The sequence below is a fragment of the Aethina tumida genome, chromosome 1 (genome assembly GCF_024364675.1).
Source record: "Aethina tumida isolate Nest 87 chromosome 1, icAetTumi1.1, whole genome shotgun sequence".
Taxonomy (NCBI): domain Eukaryota; kingdom Metazoa; phylum Arthropoda; class Insecta; order Coleoptera; family Nitidulidae; genus Aethina; species Aethina tumida.
In genome coordinates this window covers 64870639-64895045 of record NC_065435.1, presented here as the reverse complement: position 1 = coordinate 64895045, position 24407 = coordinate 64870639, and the positions used below count along the sequence as shown (strand labels likewise).

Below are 24407 nucleotides of genomic sequence, written 5' to 3'. Positions count from 1 at the left end.
ATCAATTCTGAACACAATGAAATTGTGTGTAGCACACAGACCGCAAACGTCCGTTCCACGGATTTGTTAGTCACAGTTCTTTTTTTTGTGGATTTAGGCCGGATTTAGGAAGTAACCGCGACATGTTTCGAGAAACCGACCTACATAAAATTGAATGCGTTTACAGATAACGATACACACACACAATATATAAACTGATCATGTTCATGGGGAAGAAACACGTTGTTCTGTTCCTATCGAGACTCTTTTTCTTGGTTTTTACACGGATGTTTTGCAGTGAGTCGAGCAAACATTGGGGAAGTCTAGGTGATCTGCCTCTATTTCCTGAGCAAGTGGTGCTGAGTTTGTGTAAACTGTGTGATATAAACATTTTTCCTTATATACAGTGTGGCCCATTTAAGATGGAAACACACCTCTAACTTTTTTATTTATTATTTCATTTTAATAAATAATGGCTCAAATACAACCCAAGGTTACTATTTTTATGAAATAAATAAGTTCTCTGTCGAATTTAGCATTATTAAGACATACCAAATTTTGTAGGGCTTATGTTAATGTCTTAGAATATATCTCCCGTGAAAAAGAAAGACCTTGCAACCGAATTTTTATGAATTTACACAAAATAAAATATAAGAAAAGCATATATGCGAATGGGACCAAATATTTTTATTTTTGAAACGAATTGGCGCAAAGAAGCATATTTAAATGTACCTCTAGAGTACTTGCACACTAAATATTTATTGAAAATTAATGTAAAACTGTTTCCTTAGTTTAAATATTAAGTTATATTCTATTTTATTATTATTAACGTGTTATATCAATAAAATCATTTTTATAGGTGAGGCACTGCCTCACATACCTCATCTTACACGGCTTTATTATGTTTTATCTCCATAAAATAAATAAAGAATTGTTTCGAAAAAAAGATGCTAGATTTTCCCTCCAGATATCGGGTTACTGGGTCAAATTAAATTTGTCTTTGAAAGTATAAAAAAATAGAGGTCACATAATAAATATTAAGCAAAAAGCTAGTAGAGTATTTAAATAGGTTTTTCATTTTTACGGGAGATGTGGGCAATCTCTCAAATTCATAGAGAATCAAAATAAGAAGAAAAGTACTTATAAACCTCCTGCTTAGAGACTGAAGCAGGGTCAATAAATGACTCTCTTTTTTAAAAATTTCCCAGTTATTAATTTATTAATTTGATTTGATTTTTAATTCTTTTATTTAATTTAATAATTCATTTTTAATTTGATTTTTAATACTAAAAAAATACTCAACAGAATTAATTAAGGAGGTCCATAATCCTGTCGATGATGGTGCAAAAAACGGAATTTGATCCAAACATGGTAAATTTTTCTGTCGCCAGTTGCTCCGTCCGATTTCTATTTGCCAATTGATTTTCAAACTGTCTGTGGCGCATTTAAAACTAATCGCATATTTTGTTATCCATTTGGAAAAGAAATACATCTCGTATCTAAATTATAAACATTATGATGGGGCTGTTTGATTTATTCATTTATAGCAAGTAATAATTGTAATACGAAATTTGTTATCTGCGATTGTTATCTCGGTGAGCAATTTAATAAATCGAATTCTTTGAAGGTTAATAAAACCGATCCGCATTGATGAATCGGGGAAGTACCCGTTTTCATTGATTACATAACAATTTATCACGTGAATTGAGCCTGTATTCATATTTATATGTACAATTGTTTGATCTGTACAATTTACTGACAACAATAATAGCAGAACACCGCACAAATATTTTAAATTTACAATATCGTATTTAAAACATTAGGGAATTGACCAGTTATTTTCGGTTGTTCTATGTTATTAAACAGAAGGAATTTATAAATATTTTTTGATGATAAGCACAATAATTTATTTTAAAAGAAATATGTTGAACTGAATGTAGGTGAAATATAATTTAATAGTTCTTGCCACAGATCTACATACGTACTAGTAGACTTAGAATGGGTTTTAGAAAGACTTGCCAACTATATAACATCGCGTTAACGTTTAACATCTTATTAAATTGCAATGTCCGTTTGACAAAGCTGATTTATCATTGCGTTAGCCAACTTCAGGTTAGATGATATAACGTTAATGTTGAAAGAAGTTTCCCAGAGCTCTGATGTACTGTTAAACCGATGACCATGGAGTAATGGTTGAAGTATTTGCTAACTGCCTAACTGGCAATTAACCAGATGTCAAATCCAAAAAATTGTTTCTGAGGTAGTCATTTAATAGATTCAGTGTACAATAGTACATAGGCTATTAATGCCACATTACACATTAATTACTTTATAAATAACTTGTATAAACTTGAGCTATACGTTCTTTTAATATTCCACGTCTTACTTTCCTTGTAATTTTAGTTATTAATAGATTTATTTTGGGTACGTTGCTATCAGAATTATAATTGAGAAATTATTTTGAGAACACAATCTTTGATTAAATGTTTATGCTTAAAATGGGAGTTGCTATATAGATTTTGACCCAAATAACAAACCGAGAATAACTGTCTGAAATATTTAACATTTCTTTTGATTATTAAGAATTATTTATTAAATATATGGTTACTATTTACTTAGTCAATACAATATTTATATCGATTTTCATATTTTCCAAAATTAAAATAACGAATATTATTATATGGTATGTAATTAGTTATTACACTGTTAGGATTGTAACCTTGGTGTTTTAAAAACCAGACTGTGTGGCATATGTAACTAATTTGTTAGTTAGCAAAATTTAATTTTATTTAAATTAAAAGGAACGTTTTACTGTAAACGGTTGGTAAACTATTACAGTTTATTTTTTCTAAACAAATATGTGTTAACAGATAAATATCCAGGCTTTCAAATGAAATTAGCGCAACGTAAATCTAATCACATTGGCACAGTTATAAATAAATAAATTGCTTACATACTCTTGCAATTTTAAGTCCGTTACTGATTATAATTTGAGGCTTGCCTTCTTCTTTCATATAAATGGATGTAAGTACAAACTTTTAGATTTTTCTAATACATATAGAATGTTTTTTTCCGATTAAGCTTGACTCATTTTCCTGTGTTGTCTTTTTTTATCAAGTTTAACTAATTTTTTATAAAATACAAATTTAAATTAATTTACAGGTCATATGTATTCACCACAAACGAAACACACTGGGTAGAGTTTTGAATACAATCCAATAATTTATAAGCTAGAATTTAATTTTATTTATTTCGAGTGCATACAGTAATTTTAAGATGTTTTTTACCTTTTACGCCTCACGAATATCTAAAGGACGAATTCTTAACATTCTTTTTTTCCAATTTACATGTTTATGGTCATTTAACGGGTGCTGTGATGAATAGGTAATACATTTTTTAATATTTTAATTTTGTAAAAAATTTACATAACTTCATGGAAACTAGTGAATTTATAGGTGGGTTATAAAATTCATTCATATTATCAGATTTTTTTTGAATATTTATAGTTTAATATAGTTTCTAAAACCATAAAAAATATTTTTTAGTTATGTTAAGATTATACGAAATCATGGGTGTCGAACTTTGATTTACTATTAATTAAAGTAATTTTAGAAATCTTACATTTGTAAGTATTATCAATTTTTTATTGCTTTTACTTTTATGGTTTTTAAAAATTTTAATTTATACATTTAGAGTATTCTGTCAAATCATAATGTTAAATACGTCGACAAACTCTCACTGGTTGCAACGATTAGAATGTCTCGCTGAAATTTTAACAAGTGATTAGAGACTGTGGGAATAGTAAATATATGATAGATAAATATTTGCGATTGTTTATGGTGATTTGTCATTCCTGAAGTAATTGCAGATATTCAACATTTTTGACATACATACTGGGTCGGTCCTCTAGAATTATCTATAAATAATAGGCCTTTAGATCCTGATAAGTATTCTCCTGAAAGGTACCATTCGCATTAATTATATACCAATATCAAATATCTTGAATATTTTTAAAACATTTGAAAACCTGAAGAATTTAGATTGATTTCAACATTTAATACTAGTTCCTGAGACTTTTTATTGCACATTAAATTTATTAAGCCACATAGTTGTGAGGGAACGCACACTTGGTTTTAATAAATCAACTGATAAATAATCCTAGAAAACACTACGAAAATATTGATAACCTTTCCACCGTAGTGTATTGTTAACTTAATTTTTAATAAGTTCCAAATTAATTAATCCTGTGTTATTTAACGATAGAACAAATATTATTCTGGAGTGTAACATTCCCAAATCACGTGCCTCAATAGGAGATTATTATAGTTAATGATCTATCCGAACATCTGCCTGTATCAGAACCGCGAAAAGGATTGATAGATGTATCAACATAATCTGACACATTCTGTAAGTGTGTGTAAGGAAGCTATGAAGGGATTTTAAATAGTGCATAACAATTGATTTTGATCGTACATATATTGAAGCTTTTGCTCGTTTGGCCATGCATTGTTTTGCAAAGCTTACAGCAAATAGGTAGTGAGCTACAGTGTGCGTCAAGCAGTTGACATGCTATATAGATTACCAATCGCAGGGAATAATCCTTTTTTAACGATCATGGATAATATGTTTGCTGTAATTGGATAACAATGGATGGATAATTATCAGGCATTTGCGTCAATGCCACTAATTAATTCTCATTCATATTTGGATTTTTTAGAATCATTAATGGTCGACAGACATGGACAGACTTTACCTATAGAGGTCTGTAGGTCATTAATGTGGATGCATCATTGTATTTTTATAAATTTAATCACTATCTTAATTGAACTGATGTTATTAATTTCTTTTCGTACATTTTTAATGCAATCAATTAATATTATCTAATGTATTAGGTTCTTCCATAAATATTCAATTTTGCGTGTTAAGAAAATTAAATATAACGTTTCCTCGAGGAAACAGGATACATGTTTGCAATGAAATATAAAACTTCATGAGGTCTTTCACTGAGTCCGTAATGTTATTGTAATAAAGCCGTAACGCTAGATGAATAAAAACTAATTGTCCTAAACGTAGTTAATTCGTTTGTTCGTGTATGTAAAGATAAAGATATGTTAACTAGTGACCAAATATAATAATATTTAGTGATTATCACCTAATCGATAAATTTTGCTGAATATTTTAACGTGAAATAATTAACGCAAAATTTATATTTTGCTGACTCCTCAAATGAAAAAAAAATGTTAGATTGTTTGATTAAAATATGGTACGTAGAAATGAAATATAATATTAGGTATCGGAAAAAGTAATTTATAGTTTTAAAAATAACTTCTATTCAATGTTCTACAAGCAAACTCTTACTACGAAAAAAATTATGGGTTCTTGGAATGAAAGGAAAAATCAAATAAATTAAATAAATCTCCTCTTCAGAATTAAACTGTTTATTATTTATTAAAATTGGACAATAACAAAAATAAATAAAAGTCACGTGTGGAGAAATGTGTAGACTATGTGATGGATGAGGTATTTTGAAGATTTATTTACATATCTAATGCGATAAATAGTGTTACGTTGTCATGAGGAAGTTTTTCATGAGCTTGGTCAATCTGCGATCGTTTGACCTCTTGGTAGGTAGTCAATAAGTGAAATTCCACACTCAATCCATCACACAGTTATAAGAATCTTGGCGTTATTTGTCGTAATTCATTCATGTGCATTGTGTGCAAGGAGAGAATCGGCAACTGTCAAATGCCTTATTCTGTTATCCTCACTTAATTTATGAAGAATTTATTTGTCCAATTTTTTATAAAATTCATTTCATGAAATCTCCTAATGGTTGATTCATCACAATTTAGTGACTGGCCTATATTGCTTAATTACTTCGTTGGTACAGGTTTCAGTATATTTGTATGTCATAACTAAAGCATTTAACCATGACCTATTAGAATGGGACACCCCGTATTTTATAAAATAAATCAATAATACTTTACAGAATACAACTGCTAAACAGCTCGAAGCGATGTAAGAATTGTTAAAGCTTTTTTTGAATAATAACTCGGTATTTAATTTATGTTAAATGTGTTTATAATTGTTTTCTCAACCAGTTCCACAATTGCAACAATATAAAATTAATTATAACGTAATAAATTCATTTACGCCAAGGCGAGGGCTTGCATTGAATTAGTTATGCTCTCTAATATGATCTATTTATAAATTAATGGTTTGTTTAGCACGATATGAAACGTTATTTTTCATTTACATTTATATAAGTATTTTTTTATTTTATAATTAATATTGAATAACACATACGTATTTTCCCACAGTATAATTGGTACCTTTCTGCTAATCGACATTTGTATAGCACTAACTGACAACTATAAAATTTGTTGACCATTACCATTTATATGCACGTTTTCCAACATATCCATAAAAATGTAATTTCGTATTACGAAATGTCCACAAGGTTGGTCATGGAAATGTCACAATCTCGAGATCATTGCACCTAGAAAAATACATATTCGGCATGTTTCTATTTTAATAATTGTAGACTTGCTGTGTTTTGTAAAGGAATGTGGGCGTGCATAAAAATGTTTATTAATAATTTATTCTTTAATGTTTTCAAATTATGATTAATTATTCGCATGAACTTGGTAGTGAATTATTTTTGAACAACAATTGTTGACTACAAATAAATTATTGACCTAAATAGGGACATAACAAAAAATATTGTAATTTGGTAATCATTTCTAGCGTATTTGATGTTTATAACAATTTTATTATTTATTTATGTTACGCCCACCTTCTCCAATATGTTAGTATCTAAATGAAAATAGTTGAAATTTTGATAATTCATATAAAATTGTTGGAAAATATCGTTAAGATTGAGAATTATGTGTAACTCGAGTTTGTTAATTAAGTAAAAGTTAATTTTTGGAGGAATTCTTCAAAGGAATTTGTTACTCCTGTGACGGATTTTGATAATCACTATATTTCAGTGACAACTTATAATCTATATTCTCTTGAACAAATTTTAAAAGTCAATAAAAATTGGTGTCTCAAAATTTATTAATTCTGTAGTGGTCTCTAAATTTGTCGATTTCTGTTCATGAAGTTATGGAAATTATTTTCATCTTTCAGATTTTAATAAAAATTGTGGTTCAATGGTCTCAAGATAAATAATCAAATGTCTTAAATAAATATTTAACTGGTAAATTAGTAGGTTTAATTTCTTTTACGCCTATTCAAATTGTAGTTTCTGAGATATGAGTTTTGAACCTTTTCCTGACAAGTCTTAGTTCGAGTTATCGATTGTATATCAATTAATTCGTTATTCATTGCCAAATAGTAAAACTCTTTATTATATTAATACTTATAAAACATTTACATCTATACTTTTATATGAAGTTTGTCCAATTTATCTGCAACAGCCCATTACCCTTATGAAATATCTTTGTCCTTTTACTAAACTATTGAAACTAAGAATCCGTGAGCAAACATTTCATCATAAAATTATGCTAAATGGAAAATCAAATTAGTTATTATATATTTTCAAAAAAAAACAAATAAATCGTTATGTATAACTACGTTCCTCCCTCTCCAAGATTTTCGGCGAACCGTGTCTGAAATTAACTCCACGCACCGCACACCACCCCGTTGCACCTGTTGATAGACATAGTCAACCTGCTGTGCCGGACACCTGACATCACTTCCTAACCGTTTTTATTATTCGCCAGAGCAACCGTCATTCTAACAATTGACTTCAAGGCGAGTCCAAATTAAATTGTATCTGGTACCGTGCGGATAGAATGCTGCATTTTTTCCACTGCAAATAGCTATTTCTGTGTATGTAGTAGTGTTGTTGGTGTCTTTTTTACTTTTGGAAATTCAGAACCATGATTCTCTTTGGGTGAGTGCATATTTTAAGTTTTCCTGCTTTTTCTGACTATGGATATACTGGTTAATTCATTTTAGTTTTTTTACTTTTTATTGAGAAATCTATTTTTTTTAATCATGCAGTCTGTTCAACCAAAATTTATAATACTAAAGAATGTATATACATACATTTTTTTTTAATTTTAGTGCAATATTAATCAAGTTGTTGCTAAAATAAAAGTTGATTATGTCTGGCAGTCACACCACACTTTTAAATGTATTCCGAAGTTATCCATTTTCAAATTACAAGGATTTATTTTTGAATTAATTTTACTTTTAATATTTTTCAATGTACGTGGTGTCCCATAACTAATGTATTATATATTATATATGAAAGTCTTTCATCAATATTTTATAACAAAATGCTTAGTAGAAACCACTATTAATAATTAAATATTTATTTAACTATAATTCATTAATTATGAGACACTCTGTGTATATACAATTCTCTTGACCCGAATAAACGTGTTAAATCAATTTTTTGTAAGCCCCAAATAGCAAAAGTTATTTCTTACTATTTTTATTCGAAAGTTTATTTAAAGAATCTTCCTTAAATCTTTGATTCATTGTGTTGTATGAATCACCCCGTAAACTTGCTGTGCAATAAACAATGCTACATGACCCCATTGAGAGAAATAGAATTATTTTCTGTAACCTTGAAAATTAATTCAGCGGTACTGTCAAAACTTTTATGGGACTGAATTAGTCGCAACATTAATTATTAATAAGGTATTATTAACGTTAGACCGACGATACACGTGACTAACAAGTGAACCTTTACGGCACTGAAAATGGTTGGTTACTATGTTAGATCTCAATACGAAATTAACTGGAACGTGCTCTTTAAAAAGCCGGCATAAACAAACGAAATAGTTCCAGCGTGTGTAACAGGCAACTTTCGATGTGCTAAATCAACATTTCAGCACTGAATTGTCTTCCAAACACAAAACCTACGGTTACATGTATAAACAAGGCAGTTATTATACATTTATTTATAGGTGTTCACTTTGCGTTAGCGTACATGTTATAATCTCGTGTAATGTTCATGCTTCTATCGAAATTTTCCTGCAGTAATTATTTTTAATAATTAAGTTGTAAGATAACCAATTTTTTGTTTTTTGCATTTTTTTGTACACGGCTTACAATTGTTTATTTTTATTTTATACTCGCTAGTTTATTCAAAACTTTCTCCCAAAGATCCTTTCACTTTATTCAGTTGGAATCAGTCTAATATCGCATATAATGGGTTTCCGCAATCTCTCCCGTTAACTTTTCTTGTGGCATCCGAAGTTGGAACAAGTCATCGACACTAATACGTTTTTAGCATTTTTCACATTCTTTGTGTAATTATATGATATTACGAAGGTTGTTCAATAAATTATATAAAAAAACAACTAATAATTTTAGATAGATTTTTCAACGTAATCTTCATACATTTTTCCAAGTTTTAAGTTTGGGGCGAGACCTCTGCGTACCGCGAGAACCGTTGTTCACCTGTCATTTTCTTAAGTTAGGTATGATAAAGTCCTAGGAATAAGGTGGATGTTGTTATAGCAACTTTGATTTCATGACTTTAGCCATCGAAACTCTACAGGAGTGCACTCGTTCATTGCCATGAGGAATGAGATATTTTTATCTTTTAAAATGAGGACTTTTTCTCTTTTTTTTTGCCCAACTAGTGTAATAACGACGCATAATATAGTCCAGTTATTGTTATTTCTTTTTTCAAAAACGGTGTTCATCACCTTGCCAGCCGACATTATATTTGCCATCATTGAAACCCCTGCTTCGTCACTGGTGAATAGTAGTGGATCTATGTTCCACCCACAGTTGTGTTGACGTAAAAACTCGTCGGGATTACAACGGAAAGGCGTCAAAATAGTTTTGTTTTTAAGTCGATTACACGATTACGTTTTTTCTTTCTTCTGAGAATAATTTTTCATGTAAAATACAAAACTCAGTACCTTACAATGTGCTTATGGCGTCAATTATTTTGTGATTCATTTTGAGAGTAGTCACTTCTACTGAGCGTCCCAAACGTTCACCTTTCGTAGATATATAGCCACGGTTATACTCATTTACACAACTGTAAACATTTGCAAACACAGGAGCAGGTGTGCGATAAACTTTATTCAACTCAGCTTTGATCTGCATTATCAGTTACTTTGCTCCATTTTTTTTTAAATAAATAAGTTTCCTGCTTCAATCGAGGATAAAAATGAAACGGCGCGAGAAATAAACTGAAATTTGTCACCTGCTTAGCGGGTAATGTTGGTAATAAAAACAAACCATATGAGCGCCTTCTCTTGAATTTTCTAGAGACTTATTACATACAGATGCAACAAAATTGATGTTTGTTCCTTATCTTCTTCCTATCCATCATATTTCGAAATTTAGATAAAGTTAAACAATACCTTTGTTTATCCAAAGGTACTCACCTCAATTCTATTTTATTGCATATTATTTTAGACTATTGATTTTACCCAAAATAAATGGTGAAGCAAAAAATGTAATTTTTTCTTATTTTAGTCCATAATTTCTAATTTGGAATAATAATGAGTTCAAATTCTTTTGACTGTTATTAGTAGAAAACTGAACTAATAACTAACTAATACCACAATTTTAAAATAGAAAAGCTAGTTTTCTCCCTTTATTCTACAAGATAATGATAAAAAGCTGACTTTTGTCATCAAATTTTGATCAAAGAATAGTTTATATAGACAATTCAAACTAAAAATTTTAAATTTGACTACTTTTATCTTGGTTACTTGTTAGGCTAAATATTTTAAGCTATAAATACACTATTTAACTATGACCTATTATTATGGGACACCTTATATAGTTGTATCATACACGCATATATTATTGAATTGTAGTTTTGAATTATCGTGTAGTTCAAAATTTGTAAATAGCCTTTAATATAAACCCTTTTTATTTCTTCCTTTCTGCTCGTATTCGCTTGAATTTTGTTTCAAGCTGTAATCGAATATTTTTAGCTAGCTGTTTATTACAATATAAATGTTTTCGTTTTGCGAACGATATAAATCATTAACTACGTCATACAATAAAGAAACGGAAAATTATTATTAACGAACGTTGTTACTTACTGTACAAGTGGTTTCCCAAATTAGTTGACTTTTCCAAAACTTTAGTTGGCTCAAACCGTATTTTGATAGATATCAAACAAAAATTTAACAGATTTATTTACAATGTAATAATATTTTTGTTTCAATATTTTACTACTTTACAACAGACATTTTCTTGGGTTATTTTTTTACGTAGAATAAATTTAAAAATAATTATCTTTTAGATTACTGTTAAATTTGGTGAATATCATCATAAATAAAATTAAAATAAATAAATAAAATTTAGCCAAAAGCTTTTATTACTTTTATCGATAAATAATAAATATCAAAAATAACTTAAATTTTTTACTATTTGGCAACAGAAACTTTCTGCTAACATTATTAAAAAATTCAAAAATAAATATCTATTTTAGATTTTTTAAATTTGGTAAATATCGTTATTTTTTTGAAAATATACATAATTTAATAATTTATTAGATTTAAAAAATGTAATTGGTACATTTATACGAATACATTTTGTATTCGTAAAAGGTTATACAGGTTATAATTTTTTATTATATTTTAATAAAAAATAACTGTGCCAATGTTTTTTTCTGTTATAATATATTGTAAATATTATTAAAATAAAAGGAGATTATGTTCATAAATAGACAATATTTTAATATTATATACCCTTAACACGTTTTATATACAATAAACCTTTCAATTTTATATTAAATAATTTTACACATCCTTTACCTTAAAATAAAATAAAATTATTCTTTACTATGTTCTTTTTCCGGTCCTCATTTTATAAAAACTATTGTAAAAAAATTAATTGCCCATTTTTTTAACTAATAATAATAATGTTAATATTTCTCGACTTATACAAAACAGTATTTTATAAATATAATTAAGATAAAATTGAAATTTTGTCAAGAAACAATAATTGTTATTATTTATCCGAATCATTTGTGAAAATTACCTTTTAGTTTGCTGTTATAAATCGTATTTTCCAGTTTTTTACTGTTTCGTTTTTTGCCTGTAGCCGACAAATAGTATTTTTCTTTTTTAACTTTTATTTTAAAATTCAGAATATTTAAGTATCTCTGATGACAGCGATTGCATAGTTTCACATTATTATCTAAGTTTAATTTTGCAATTATTACATTAAGACGGTGGAACGGTCTCGATTGATCTTTACATTATGCTCACGCAAAACATGCAAGAGTGTAAATTTGTTCACAGATTAGATTAACTCCGAACCATAGGTAATTAATTAGTCGTTGTCGGGAACTCGTACCACGTACGTGTCGCATTTTCCAGTGCGGTCCGACCATCCGAACGCATCGGTCGAGTTTTTCGCAGGACGCAGGACATTTTTCCACGCAGTTACGGTCTATTGTTTCCGCGGTTCAGTCGCGAATGACTTTCGTAACGGTGAACGTCACACATGGTGACTAAATGACTAAGTTCCAAGGGGACGGATTCATGGATGCGTTATCGAAAGTTTATAACAATATTGTGTGTCAGATATTTTATAACAATGCTCGGTAAGATTCTGTTTATTTTATATTTGTTTCTCACGAATTCGGTAATTATTTTGATAGTGGTTTGATTGTGAAGAGGGGGTTTAAACGATTTTGGTTAATTAATTTGGTTGAAAATGCATTTGTGTTCTTGTGGGTTATTTATTAGTGGTCCGTTATTCCGATGTCACATTAAAATGTTTAATATCAATTGTTCGTGATGAAAACGTAAGTATGTATAAGTGTATTATGATAGATACTATTTGTTTTATTTACATCTTCTATTGCCAATAATATTAAAAATGTTTTTATCTTTATTATATAGACACAAAATTTCATCTTATTGAAATTCAAAATTATTTTTATTATTAATAGTTACATTTTGGTTGGCTTAGTTCATGTCTTATTCATCAAATACATACAATATCGCATTATTCGAATCGTGCAATCTGAACTGTCGACTTACTTATTGTTTACTTAACACAGTTTCCAAATATCCGATCACGAAAAGATAATATAGATAGGGGCACCCCTCGTATTTCTTTTGGTATACTTTTCACAACGATTACGACGTATTGTGTCGATAAATGTTTATTCAGTATTATCTTTCTTCTCGTATACACCATATGATGTATCTAAAAATAAGCAGTGACAGGAATATTTCTGCGGAAAAACTTTCAAATTGTTAGAAATTACTCAGTATGAATTCATTTCAATTTTAACTGCAACTAAATAATTATACGAAAATAGATTAAAATAAAATTATTGTGTATATTTTTAGATATTTATTGACTTTTGTCACACAATAAAATCGCCGCCACTGTGAATACATCGACACGTTTAATTTATATTGTTCCGAAATTGCACACAGGATGCTCGTCATAAAACGTGTTTATAATACGAATTCTTGTCACCTTAATACGTCTAAAATAACGGACTGCAAATAAAATGTCTGGGGAATACTAGGTTTTGTTTTTTTGTGAACGGTCAGATACTTTTACATTTTAATAGGAAAATTAGATCATTTTATAATGCTGGACAGTACAGAGTGTCCCAAATAGTTTGCCTTGGACTATTTGTCCCTGGAGCTCAATTTTTTAAAACCTTGATTGCCACAAATGGCATTTTGATGTCTCTGACAATTTCTGAAACATTTATGAAAACTACTTTTTGGCTGATTTCGAAAAGCGTTCTATTTTATTTGACAAATAATGATATTATATGATAAAATTTTTCATTTATTAAAAATTACTCACATAATACACCAATTTGGGACACCCTGTATTGTGAGGCTGATATAAGATGAAAACACTCTCGAAACTTTTTATGGACCAAGTCAATTTTAATAAATAACTCATAATATAGGCAAGAGTATTTATTAAAAATTTTACTAAAAATTTAATATTAAGTATGACAGAATTAAAAATCACATTGTTTTAATAAATTTATTCCTCCTCCAGAATATTTGTTAGTGATTCATGACATTTGTTCCCATAATTAGAATAATTCTTGGCATCAATTTCAATTTTTATTGTACTCTGTATTCACTTATGCACTTTTGAAGATAACAAACAGTAAACTGATTGTGAAAAATAAATCAGTATCTGTTATTCTCAGAAATTTATCACATATCATTCAATGGTTTAGAACACTTCAGTTGATCATAATACTAAAGGTAGATTAACTCCGTACCATACTACACCTCTATCAGGAACTATAGAGATACTTTTATGATACAGAGCTGTTAGGGCAGCTTATGATTTCACAGTGAACACAGTAGAGTAAACAGACAACTGAGGAAAGACTTAATTACATATAAAATTACAAACAACAAAATTATTTTAACACGCCGTGACATGCAACTTAAACATCTCCAGCATATTTACGTTATACTACCTTATCAATATGTAAAAAACCTTTGGCGACAAAATCAAATATCTCTGACGTAACCACTTCATAAACTAGATAAAAAAACACGCCACGTGGTCAATTAGCAATTTTTGTCAATTACACTCGACTAGCACCAATCGAAATCTAATCGGGCACAAGATAATTGTATCTGTGAAAAATTTTTAAACGCTAATCAATCTTCACATTTGTCCACATTCCAAACAGTCATAATATTGACAATAAAGCGCGCAACTTTATTTTTAATAATTGGGTTTGCATGTGGTGTAGAGATGGAAATGCGATGGGTACGGGTCTGGTTGTGGCCCTCAGGCCCCCCTTCAAGCGTTTCAACAATTCCTTAAGGCGCACCAACTCCCAGAGGCTGCCGAGGAGACCGGCTTCGTTGTTAGCGCCGCCGGACGTGGTGCCTCAGGTACTAAGAACTTTGCTGCTTGTACTATCTTTGTTTGCTTTTGCTTGAGTATTGTAGATTACTAATAGAGTAGTTTTAGTATGTGCTGAAAGTATGGAGCTGTGTCTTTAGATCATAGAATACTAACCGAAGAGAAGTGTGTGCGAACTTAGGTGGTTCAAAAACAATAAATTAACCAAACTGTTTATAAACTAATCAAGGATCGCAGCCAATCTAATTGAAATAATTAAGAAATCTGGAATAACCAGATAAGGATCCAATACAGTATGACTAATGTCATGAGAATAATTTCTAATATCACAAAATATTTTAATAGTTTAGGTACATAAAATATTTTCGATGAGGCCAACTCATAACTTAGCATTATTAAATTGTTCAGAAATTATAGTTGAATAATTTATGGTCTAGTTAAAGTATTAGCTATTTTATAATACCAGAAATTATGTTTGACAAATTAGTCACACTCTTGGAAAGTGTTGCTAGCTATTTTAGATTTCTAAATTATTTCAGCCACATTAGACTGACTGGTTTATAAATTATATGGTAATTAGATGAAATTGTGTTTTCTACAAAATTGCTAACAATTTGGTTAGTTTATTATATATTCAGATAGTTTATGAATTAGTCAAGTGTGCACATTATCATGTAAAATTCCGCTCACTGTATTTAAATACTTGTAATGTCAAAAATATAAATTCCATTACAAAAAGTATCGATATTTTGAAGGGACGATACGATATGCTTATTTTGTATTAGTACAAAATTATTTCCATTTGTGCACAATTTGCATATGGTAAAATGTTGCATTAGACGTTTTGATAAATAAATGTGTTAAAAGAATGTAAACAAAAATTTTAATAAGAGTATTAAAGTCAACACAAACTTTTCAGCATGTAACAAGGAGAATATTCGTGTTAATAATACATTTTAATTTTTCAATTGAAATTGTGATTTATTTGCTTAAATTATAAATTGTGGAACAAAAAATATTTGTATGTAGTTTTTTTGTAAATATTTAAATGTATTAATATTATCAATCTTATTTGAAAACTTGAAAAACCTTGAATGTTTTCTCTTTTCAATTTAATTGAATTATTTTAATTTGACAATTATCATCTCTCATATAACTCATAGAAAACCCGCATATTTCTCCGTCAAAATTTTAAGTTTTATCAAAAATTACTCTTTGTTCAAGAATACTAATAATATCTAGATACAAAATACAAAGTAAAAAGTTTACAATCTTAAATATATTGACAGTTCCTGATTCACATTTCACCGTACCAGTATAAAATATTTTTTTACTTAATTTTACTAACATGTCATTCCGAGTAATTATTTTCGTGAAATTATATGCAGTGCTGTAAAATATCCAGGATTAATCTCAAATTATTCATTATAAAAATGTTTCTAAATATTAAAAAATAATAATAATAAAATTTATATTTTATAATTGTATACAGTTATTATTTTATCTGTACAAATCATGGATAAATAAAATTTAAATTTAATTTAAATATATGTTAACTAGGTTTTATTGTGACTAATAGACATGATTGAAAATAAAAATTATTTAATTAAGAGAATCTTAAAAAATTAAATAACATTTAATTTAATGTTTCATGTTTGGTTATTATTTACAGATTTTAAATTATTATTATTCTCAGTATTTAAAAAACCCTATTGGATATAAATTAAATTAATATACATATTAATATAAATTGATTGTCACTGAAAAGACTTGGCCATGAAATTTTCCAATAGACCACAAATTTTTTAAACATATTAAACTGCAATTGAATAACAAATGTATTATATCACAAGTTATTTATGTCACATATCAATAATAATGATATATATGTATGCTGAACAATGTTTAAAGTGTTGATATCTCCTGATAAGGTTTTTCCAAGATATATATAGATATATGCAAGTAGTGACATATTTTTGTCAAGTTGGTCGTTTATTATTATAATGTTAAATTTACAGCATCAACAATCGAAATATGTGAGTGTCGTTAACGGGTGGACGTAAATTAAATATCATGCCACAACGAAAACTTAATCATCAATCAAATAATTAAGAAATTTATAGTGCGTAGCGAGTTTTCACTTGGCCACCCATCATAATTCCTATTGTTTCCGACCACATTACATCACATCAGGGCCTGGTTGGTTCATTTGTCCAATTAACCGTCTGATAAACAATTGACTGTGTTTCATTCATTCATTCATTCATTCAGCCACGAGGGAGTGGAGAAGTAATCCAATCCGACTAAAAAAATTTTTGTGTTCCGTTGCACATTTCGATGTGTTTTGTCGAGTTTCGCATGCCGGATATGAGTCTGAGCTCATTGACTGATCATGTTGTTTCCGATTTTCAGTGCGAACAAAACGGTGTCGCCAAGTGCAACAATCCCGAAGGCCCGGAGGCCTGGGCGAATTCGTTCGAGAAACTCCTGGAGGACCCACTGGGATTACACGCGTTTGCTGTAAGTATAAATCTTAACCTTCGCATTAGTTTTCTATGTTGACCCAGTCAATAATGTCATTGTACATTTGCAAATGTTGGTTCACACATATATATTTAAATGCGACGTGTTGCATCATACATCCTGAAAGCGTATTGTAATCTTTGTTAATAATGGATGCGTAATATGTTTGGATAAAATAAAATAATTTTATTTAGTCCTCTCGTTACCACTATTTCTCGGGATATTGATTGGTGAATAAATATTTTAATTGTTAATTGACGTGGCCCCCTCCAGTTTTACCATAAGTAAGCCAGATTATTTTCAAATTACACGATTTAATCATCAATTAGATATTTATTTGTCATAATTTGTTTAATTACTTACTTGTTGTTGACATGTTAAATGAAGCACATTATTGTAATGATAAGAAATGTTTTAAAATATGACTTATTTGAATCATTTCATGGAAACAGACTGAGTCATAACTAATGGAACACAAAATTATACGTAATTTTAAAGATCTTAATGCAAGTTAAATGCTTATCTGACAGTAAGTTTTGTACCTTTAAATTTTACAGTTCATAGATATAAGTGAAAAAAATTATTCAATTTTTAAAATGTCGTTAAATTTTTTACTTTTTTACTAATATACATGAACTCTGTTATTGTATAATTATATCACAAAATATCTTCAAATTTCTTTTTTTTTATTATTTTTAACTCACAAAGCTGTGTCAAAAGTATAATACTTTTGTATAAATAAGCTATCCTGACCACACAATAGAAAGAGAGAATGACACATGGTGGTCAATATTACTAAAAACCTAAACCTGTGTGTCAAGTCAGTTTTTCTGAGACACCAAGAGTAAATAATATACTTTATACTTTAATCTATGCCACCCACATTTACTTAATGCGTTTACTTTGTCATATAAAAATGAACCTTTGTATTGAAAATAAAAGGAAATCGTGTTAGAAGTGAGAAAATCCAATATAAGAAAAAAAAAATTAATTGTGTAAAATATTAATTTAAATCATAAAAGCATGTAATATTTTATTTTAACTTTCATTTTTACTTTTATATATTTGACAAAAACGCCACCTCAATTCTTAATTAATTTGGAAATAAGGTGCGAAAATTAGATTCCTTAGATGTTTTTTATTTTAAAATTTAATAATTTCTCCCGACATATTTTAACTTTTATTGCCCTGATTAGTCAACAATAACTTGAAAGTGTTTTTGAGCAATTTTTTCCACTTCAAATTTCTATATTAGATATTTAAGTACCCTAAGACATGTATCTGGACGCTGTAGGGACGTCCCGTCTGAAGGATGTATCAGGGATGTCCCTTGTTGGCAGATAAATCGTCCTCGGGGCGTCCCCAACAAAAGTCTTTTGTATGTTACAACCGTCTACAGAAGATTCTAAATAAATTTAAGCAATTAAAATAATAACTTAGTAGTATAGTATCTTGTAACTGTTATTGAGCAATTTTTATCACTTGAAATTCTTATGTTAGCTATTTAAGTACCTTAAGACATCCATCTGCTCTTGGGATATTCCGTCTGAAGGATGTAGGTTCTAGGAAGGCTCCTTATTGATCAATAGATCGTCCTCCAGACGTCTCCACCAGAATTCTTTCGTATGTCACAACCGTCTAGAGAAGATTCCCAATAAATTTAAGCATTAAAATAATAACTTATAGCACCACCAAAATTTGTACCTAAACATATATCAACATAATATGACAATATTAATATTTATCGAATTGGATATTTGTCTTTTTTAAATCATGAGTTTTCATTTTTCCATCCCAACCAACTAAAATCTTTTAGCAAGTACTCATCTATTAAGGAACCAATTATTCGTGTAACTAAGTTATAAATGCTTCAGTCACTAACTTATTTACCTACAAAATATCCTCTATATGAATAATATTTAACATGAAAATTTTACCTTGTTTTTTTTTCTCACTATAATATGATAATTCAAAACTAAATAAGACAAAATGAGCAAGCTTATTCTGTGATTGTACCATAGAAAATGTAAATGCATATTATTTATTTAAAGTATAATAACGCATCGCAGCGTACCGAGGACGTACCAGATACGTCCAATTATAATACCAGACAAAACATTCTCACAACGTTCTATATTAATCCGGGACGTTGACATTTAAATAGACAATGTTCAATGGGCGTCCATAAAGTAGTATCAAATTGTAGATTAGTGCAGAACCTGATAATTGTAACTATTAAATTGTAATACCATCGATAGCAGATGAATTTCATACTGTTGTTTGCTTTTAGGATTTCTTAAAGAAGGAGTTCAGCGCGGAAAACATCTATTTTTGGGTGGCGTGTGAAAAGTACCGTCGCCTGCCGGCCGGCGCTCTCCGTGTGGCAGAGGCACGCCGCATCTATGAGCAACATCTATGCCCCGGGGCGCCCGAACCAGTCAACGTCGACGCCCAGGGCCGCCAGAGAACCGAAGCTGCTCTCAAAGAACCAGACGAATTCGCGTTCGACAAAGCGCAGAAACAAATTCTCAACTTGATGAAGTTCGACAGTTATCCTAGGTATGAGTTTTGGTCACATTTACTAATAGATGAGTGTTAACGAACATTTTGTTTTCAGATTTCTTAAATCAGATATATTCAAACAGTGTCTGTCGGGCGACATTAGTAGAACACAAGTGGATTCGCAGCTGCAGATAACGACGCCCACGCCGTCCAAATTAAAGAAATCATTAAGCAATGCAGAGGATAGAAGGCGAAAATCTCTTTTACCGTGGCATAGGAAAAACCGATCGAAATCAAAGGATCGCGGCGAGAACGAGTACACTCACCACCGAAGAAATGATGCCGTTGCGGTGAGCACAGAGAATTTAAACAGAGATGTGGGGAATAGCGACGTCTACAGTAGTAGATCTTCACTAACATCATTGGATCTGGCTGTAAGTTTCGACTGAATCACATAAAAAGTGTATCCTAATTGAACGAAACTTCATATATATTGACGGTAAAATATTTTTTTTTAGGAATTAGCCAAGTCAAAGCTAAACCATGAACACAGGCCGCCTCTATGCAGAGTTAAGCTGAGTAATGGTTCAACTACAGTAGTACAAATTAGAGAGGCTGAATCTATTGATCAATTAGTAAGTAGGTTGTTGCAGAAGAAACGACTCAAATACTCGTCATATGAGGTCACTACCAATAAGCACGAGAAGGTAAATATTCTTCAATACCTGAATGATTGAATTATGGATGAATTTGTCTTGTAGCCATTAGATATTAACGATTCATCATCGAAGCTGGCTGGTTGTGAAGTGGAGGTGGAACAACGAGTCGTGTTTCGATTAGATCTCCCAAACAAAAGAATAGTATCTGTGAAGTCAAAATATACAAAACCAATACAGGACATTTTAAGGCCTATACTTCACAAATACGAATTTAATATGGACCAAATGAAAGTCACCACCCACCAAGGAGCGCCTGTAGATGTTACACAGCATGTCATAACTATTGACGGGGCCCGACTGACCGTCCAGCGGAAAGACGAAAAAGATATTACACCTCAGGTTACATTAGAAAAGGGAAAAGTAGAAGAAATCAATAATCAAGTATTTGAAGACATTCTCCAGAAAAAGGCTGAAGCTGCTTTGGTGAAACCATGCAAATCGGATCGTGGTTCTGTCAAGGTACGTACGAAATAAATTTTAATATATGTATCATGTTTCACTTCATATTAATTTTAGAGCGAAGACTGGGGTTCCGAGACATCAGCAAGTTTACTTGGCAAGTTCCTGCGACGTGATTCCACTTTGCAGGATCGGAAAAAAAAGACGGCTGCATTTCGAGGAAATAACACTGACGAATGCATTACGGAACAAACTAAAAAACCGCTAATCGCCAAATGGAAACCTGGTGTGAGCAAGCAACAAGTGTCGTGCAACGAAAAAGATGGTATATCCACTTCAAATTATTTATTAGCTCTATGATACATGTAGTACTAAATTGATACAATTGCTAATAATATAATTATTAAGAAACTGTATTTCTTCCAATTTATTCATATAATACATTAAAGGATCATATTTGAACAACATGAAACCCGTAATAATAAAAAATTAATAAATAAAATTATTATAACGGTTGTTTTAAGATCAGTGACAATGTCAACATTGAATGAGATATTTAATGAGCAGAATAATATAATTAATAGGATTTAAAAAAAAAGTTAATCTAAATTTGAATTTTCTAAGTGAACCAGTGTTTGATAATATTATACAAATTTACAGAATTATTGGAAGGCCTGACGAAAGCACAACGGAGATTTGAAGACCAACGAGGCACCGAAATAAACTTTGAGTTACCCGACTTCTTAAAGGATAAAGAGAATGAAGAACATAAGTTTCGGAAACCATTACGGCGACCCAACGAAGAGACCGGGACCAGTCATCTTCGTAAAAATGATCGAGTAACCAAGATGGAGTCGCAGTCATCAGTGTATGAAAATCGAGCCGTTTTCTTAAACAAAATTAATGACAGAGGGAACGATCCATCGAATAAACAGAATCGCTTTGGATCGCCAGTAAAAAGTTCCTCTGATGAAGGCGGTTCTTCATTACCCTCAACACCTGATACAAGCTTAAATAAGACGGTGGTGGAGATAAAAGTGTCGCCACCAACGGGTTTGCCCCCGCCTTTGCCTCCAAAACCAAAAATTGTGCCCATTAAACCTCAGAATTGGGGGAATAATGGTTTTCAAAAGAGGGAATCTACCGCTACTGAAAAGACCAATCAATTGTATTTAGAGCAACCGACTAGCAGCTTTGTGTAAATATTTTTTGTTAAAGAAAGTCTATTGATACTGTATATACTATGTTGAAATGTATAAATTAAGTGTTGTATTTTTATATATCTTACAGATAGCTTTAAAAATGTATGATTTATTTATTGGTTTTTGTATTATAACAAAGTATTTTATGTACATATAAGATATAAATGGATTTTTATTTATCCTTAACCTTCACATTTTTATTATGAGTGACTTCATCTATAAAGCAAAAGTTGAGTAGAATTTTTTTTCCAAATTTCTCTATTATAAAAATTTGGAAAAAAATGTAGTGTAGTTACAGTAAGAAAACATTTTATTTTTTCCTATAAAAGATTTTTATGTAACAAAGTCAAAAATTATGAAAGTGAGAATGAGACAAGTTAATATTGCAAAAAACCTAAATCTAAGCCAAATCACATGTTCATATTTATAAGTCAGTCTAAAAGGATAATTCAAAATTAAAATTTGGAATATCAAATGTGTTTTCAATGATAAAGCTAGGTTTTCTGTAAATGTAAGTTACTTAGTTGTCAAGTAATATATCCAAAAAATACAAATATGTTCTCTAGCTACTTAATGTACATCCACAATCTCAACCTCTGCAGTGGATACACTACAACACTATTGAATTATCGATGAGAGGGTTACACTTATATGCATTCCTAACACATCAAAAGATTTTCCCGTCTCATTATCCTCGCCACAATTTGTAGTAATAACAGTCTAATATTTTTTTTGATATGTAAGTTAATTTTCCTCGTCTTCTCTAAATTTTTCAATACGATTCTGACAGCGTGTGTAATACTGATTCTCACAAAATTTTTCTCTTATGGTGACATAATTTGGGATCAATTATTCACATACCAATTTTTACGTTAACTGGGGGAACACAAATCTTACTGTAAACTATTTCTTCACTAGCAACTGTCGAATTTTATATTTGTTTTATCTTTTTATACTTACCCTTATTTTTAGAACCCCACCTTAGACTTATTTAGCTAGCTAGCAACAATTTTTATAGGGAAGTGTCAAAAATTATACAATAATGATTTAATTATTTTAAAAAATAAGTAATTTTCTCACCTTTTTGTGAACCGAAAATGGAATAGAAAAACCACTAATTGTCAGACATTTACGACTATGTATCACAAAACAAATGCCAGACAAATACGACATTGAAATTAAAAAAGGTGTCCTCGATATAACCCTATCCAAAATATCCACTTGATAAAAAACAGGGTTTTCTTCAACACATTTAATGAAATTATCATTAAAAATAAATAATTGTTTCAAGTTGATACGTCCAAATTTAATAAAAGAAGCATACAAGTAGATTATATATTTTGAAGTATAGAGTAAAATAAATTATTTTAAATAATTTTAATAAAATAAATAGTAGTTCTGTGTACAGCTGCACCACAGATGCTGTGCAGCAAATGTCGCGCCAGCCCAGGCTTTACCTAGGATAGGCCATGTGCACCGTTGGAACCTCCAGGAAAAACCAAACCCTTGAGGCCCAGGTCGGTGCCGCCTTCACCGACACAAACCAGAACAGAATCGACCCTCGAACTAGTCAGATCTACCATTTATACTAACTATTCAATATACAGTTCGTTATTCTGAGTCTCACTCACACATTCGTGTTGGGCATTTTGGCGACGAGGATAAAAGGTTTCAAGAAAAATAACGAAAATGCAACGAGTCAACCAGCATCAGCAAAACTCCACCAGCAGTTCATCCTTGGACCTCGAGCCCTTTGATTTAAACAAGCCATCAGAATTGAACAGGTATGTGGATCGCTTAGAATTCCGTTTTTTGCGAAAAGGATTGAGAATCCCGCTTTACGTCGAGCACACTTTCTGTCCGATTGCGGGAGGCACTTATACGATCTAGCATATAACTTGCAGAAGTGCCCTACAACGAAATAATCGGCTCATTAACTGATTATTTCACACCAAAGGTTAACGAAATAGCCGCATACTTCATGTACCGAAACACGTAGCAAAAGACAACACAAACTGCTGCGGAGTACCTGAACGAATTACGTCGGCTAAGGATCGAGTGTAATTTTGGAAATTATTTCTAGTAAATGCTGTTAAGACAGTTTGTTTGCGACATACGCGATGTAAATGTCCAAGGAAACCTGCTTCGCCAACCACAACTAACACTACAAAAGGCAGTGGACATCACATCCAGAGAAGAAAACGCCGCGACGTACTCGAGGGAAATGGAACACTCACATACACAATTTAACGGGACCGTACACATA

The 24407-nt window shown here is 30.4% G+C and overlaps 1 protein-coding gene across 5 annotated transcripts in view; it reads left to right on the top strand.

Moving 5' to 3' along the window:
• The window catches only part of LOC109609232 (regulator of G-protein signaling loco), a 35644-nt gene extending 13337 nt beyond the window's left edge, over positions 1 to 22307 (top strand). The window contains exons 1-9 of one of the 5 annotated variants that reach the window (XM_049969980.1): positions 7710 to 7882; positions 14681 to 14825; positions 17209 to 17316; positions 19610 to 19878; positions 19937 to 20255; positions 20340 to 20528; positions 20583 to 20999; positions 21057 to 21264; positions 21600 to 22307. In XM_049969980.1, the coding sequence (XP_049825937.1) occupies positions 7869 to 7882; positions 14681 to 14825; positions 17209 to 17316; positions 19610 to 19878; positions 19937 to 20255; positions 20340 to 20528; positions 20583 to 20999; positions 21057 to 21264; positions 21600 to 22141 (2211 nt within the window). In that variant the 5' untranslated portion in view covers positions 7710 to 7868 and the 3' untranslated portion in view covers positions 22142 to 22307. Of the gene's footprint in view, positions 1 to 7709; positions 7883 to 12310; positions 12527 to 14680; positions 14826 to 17208; positions 17317 to 19609; positions 19879 to 19936; positions 20256 to 20339; positions 20529 to 20582; positions 21000 to 21056; positions 21265 to 21599 lie in introns of those variants that run through there. The other 4 variants (XM_049969976.1, XM_049969983.1, XM_020025866.2 and 1 more) reach the window with 4 other exon arrangements.
• Positions 22308 to 24407: the final 2100 nt, after the last annotated feature.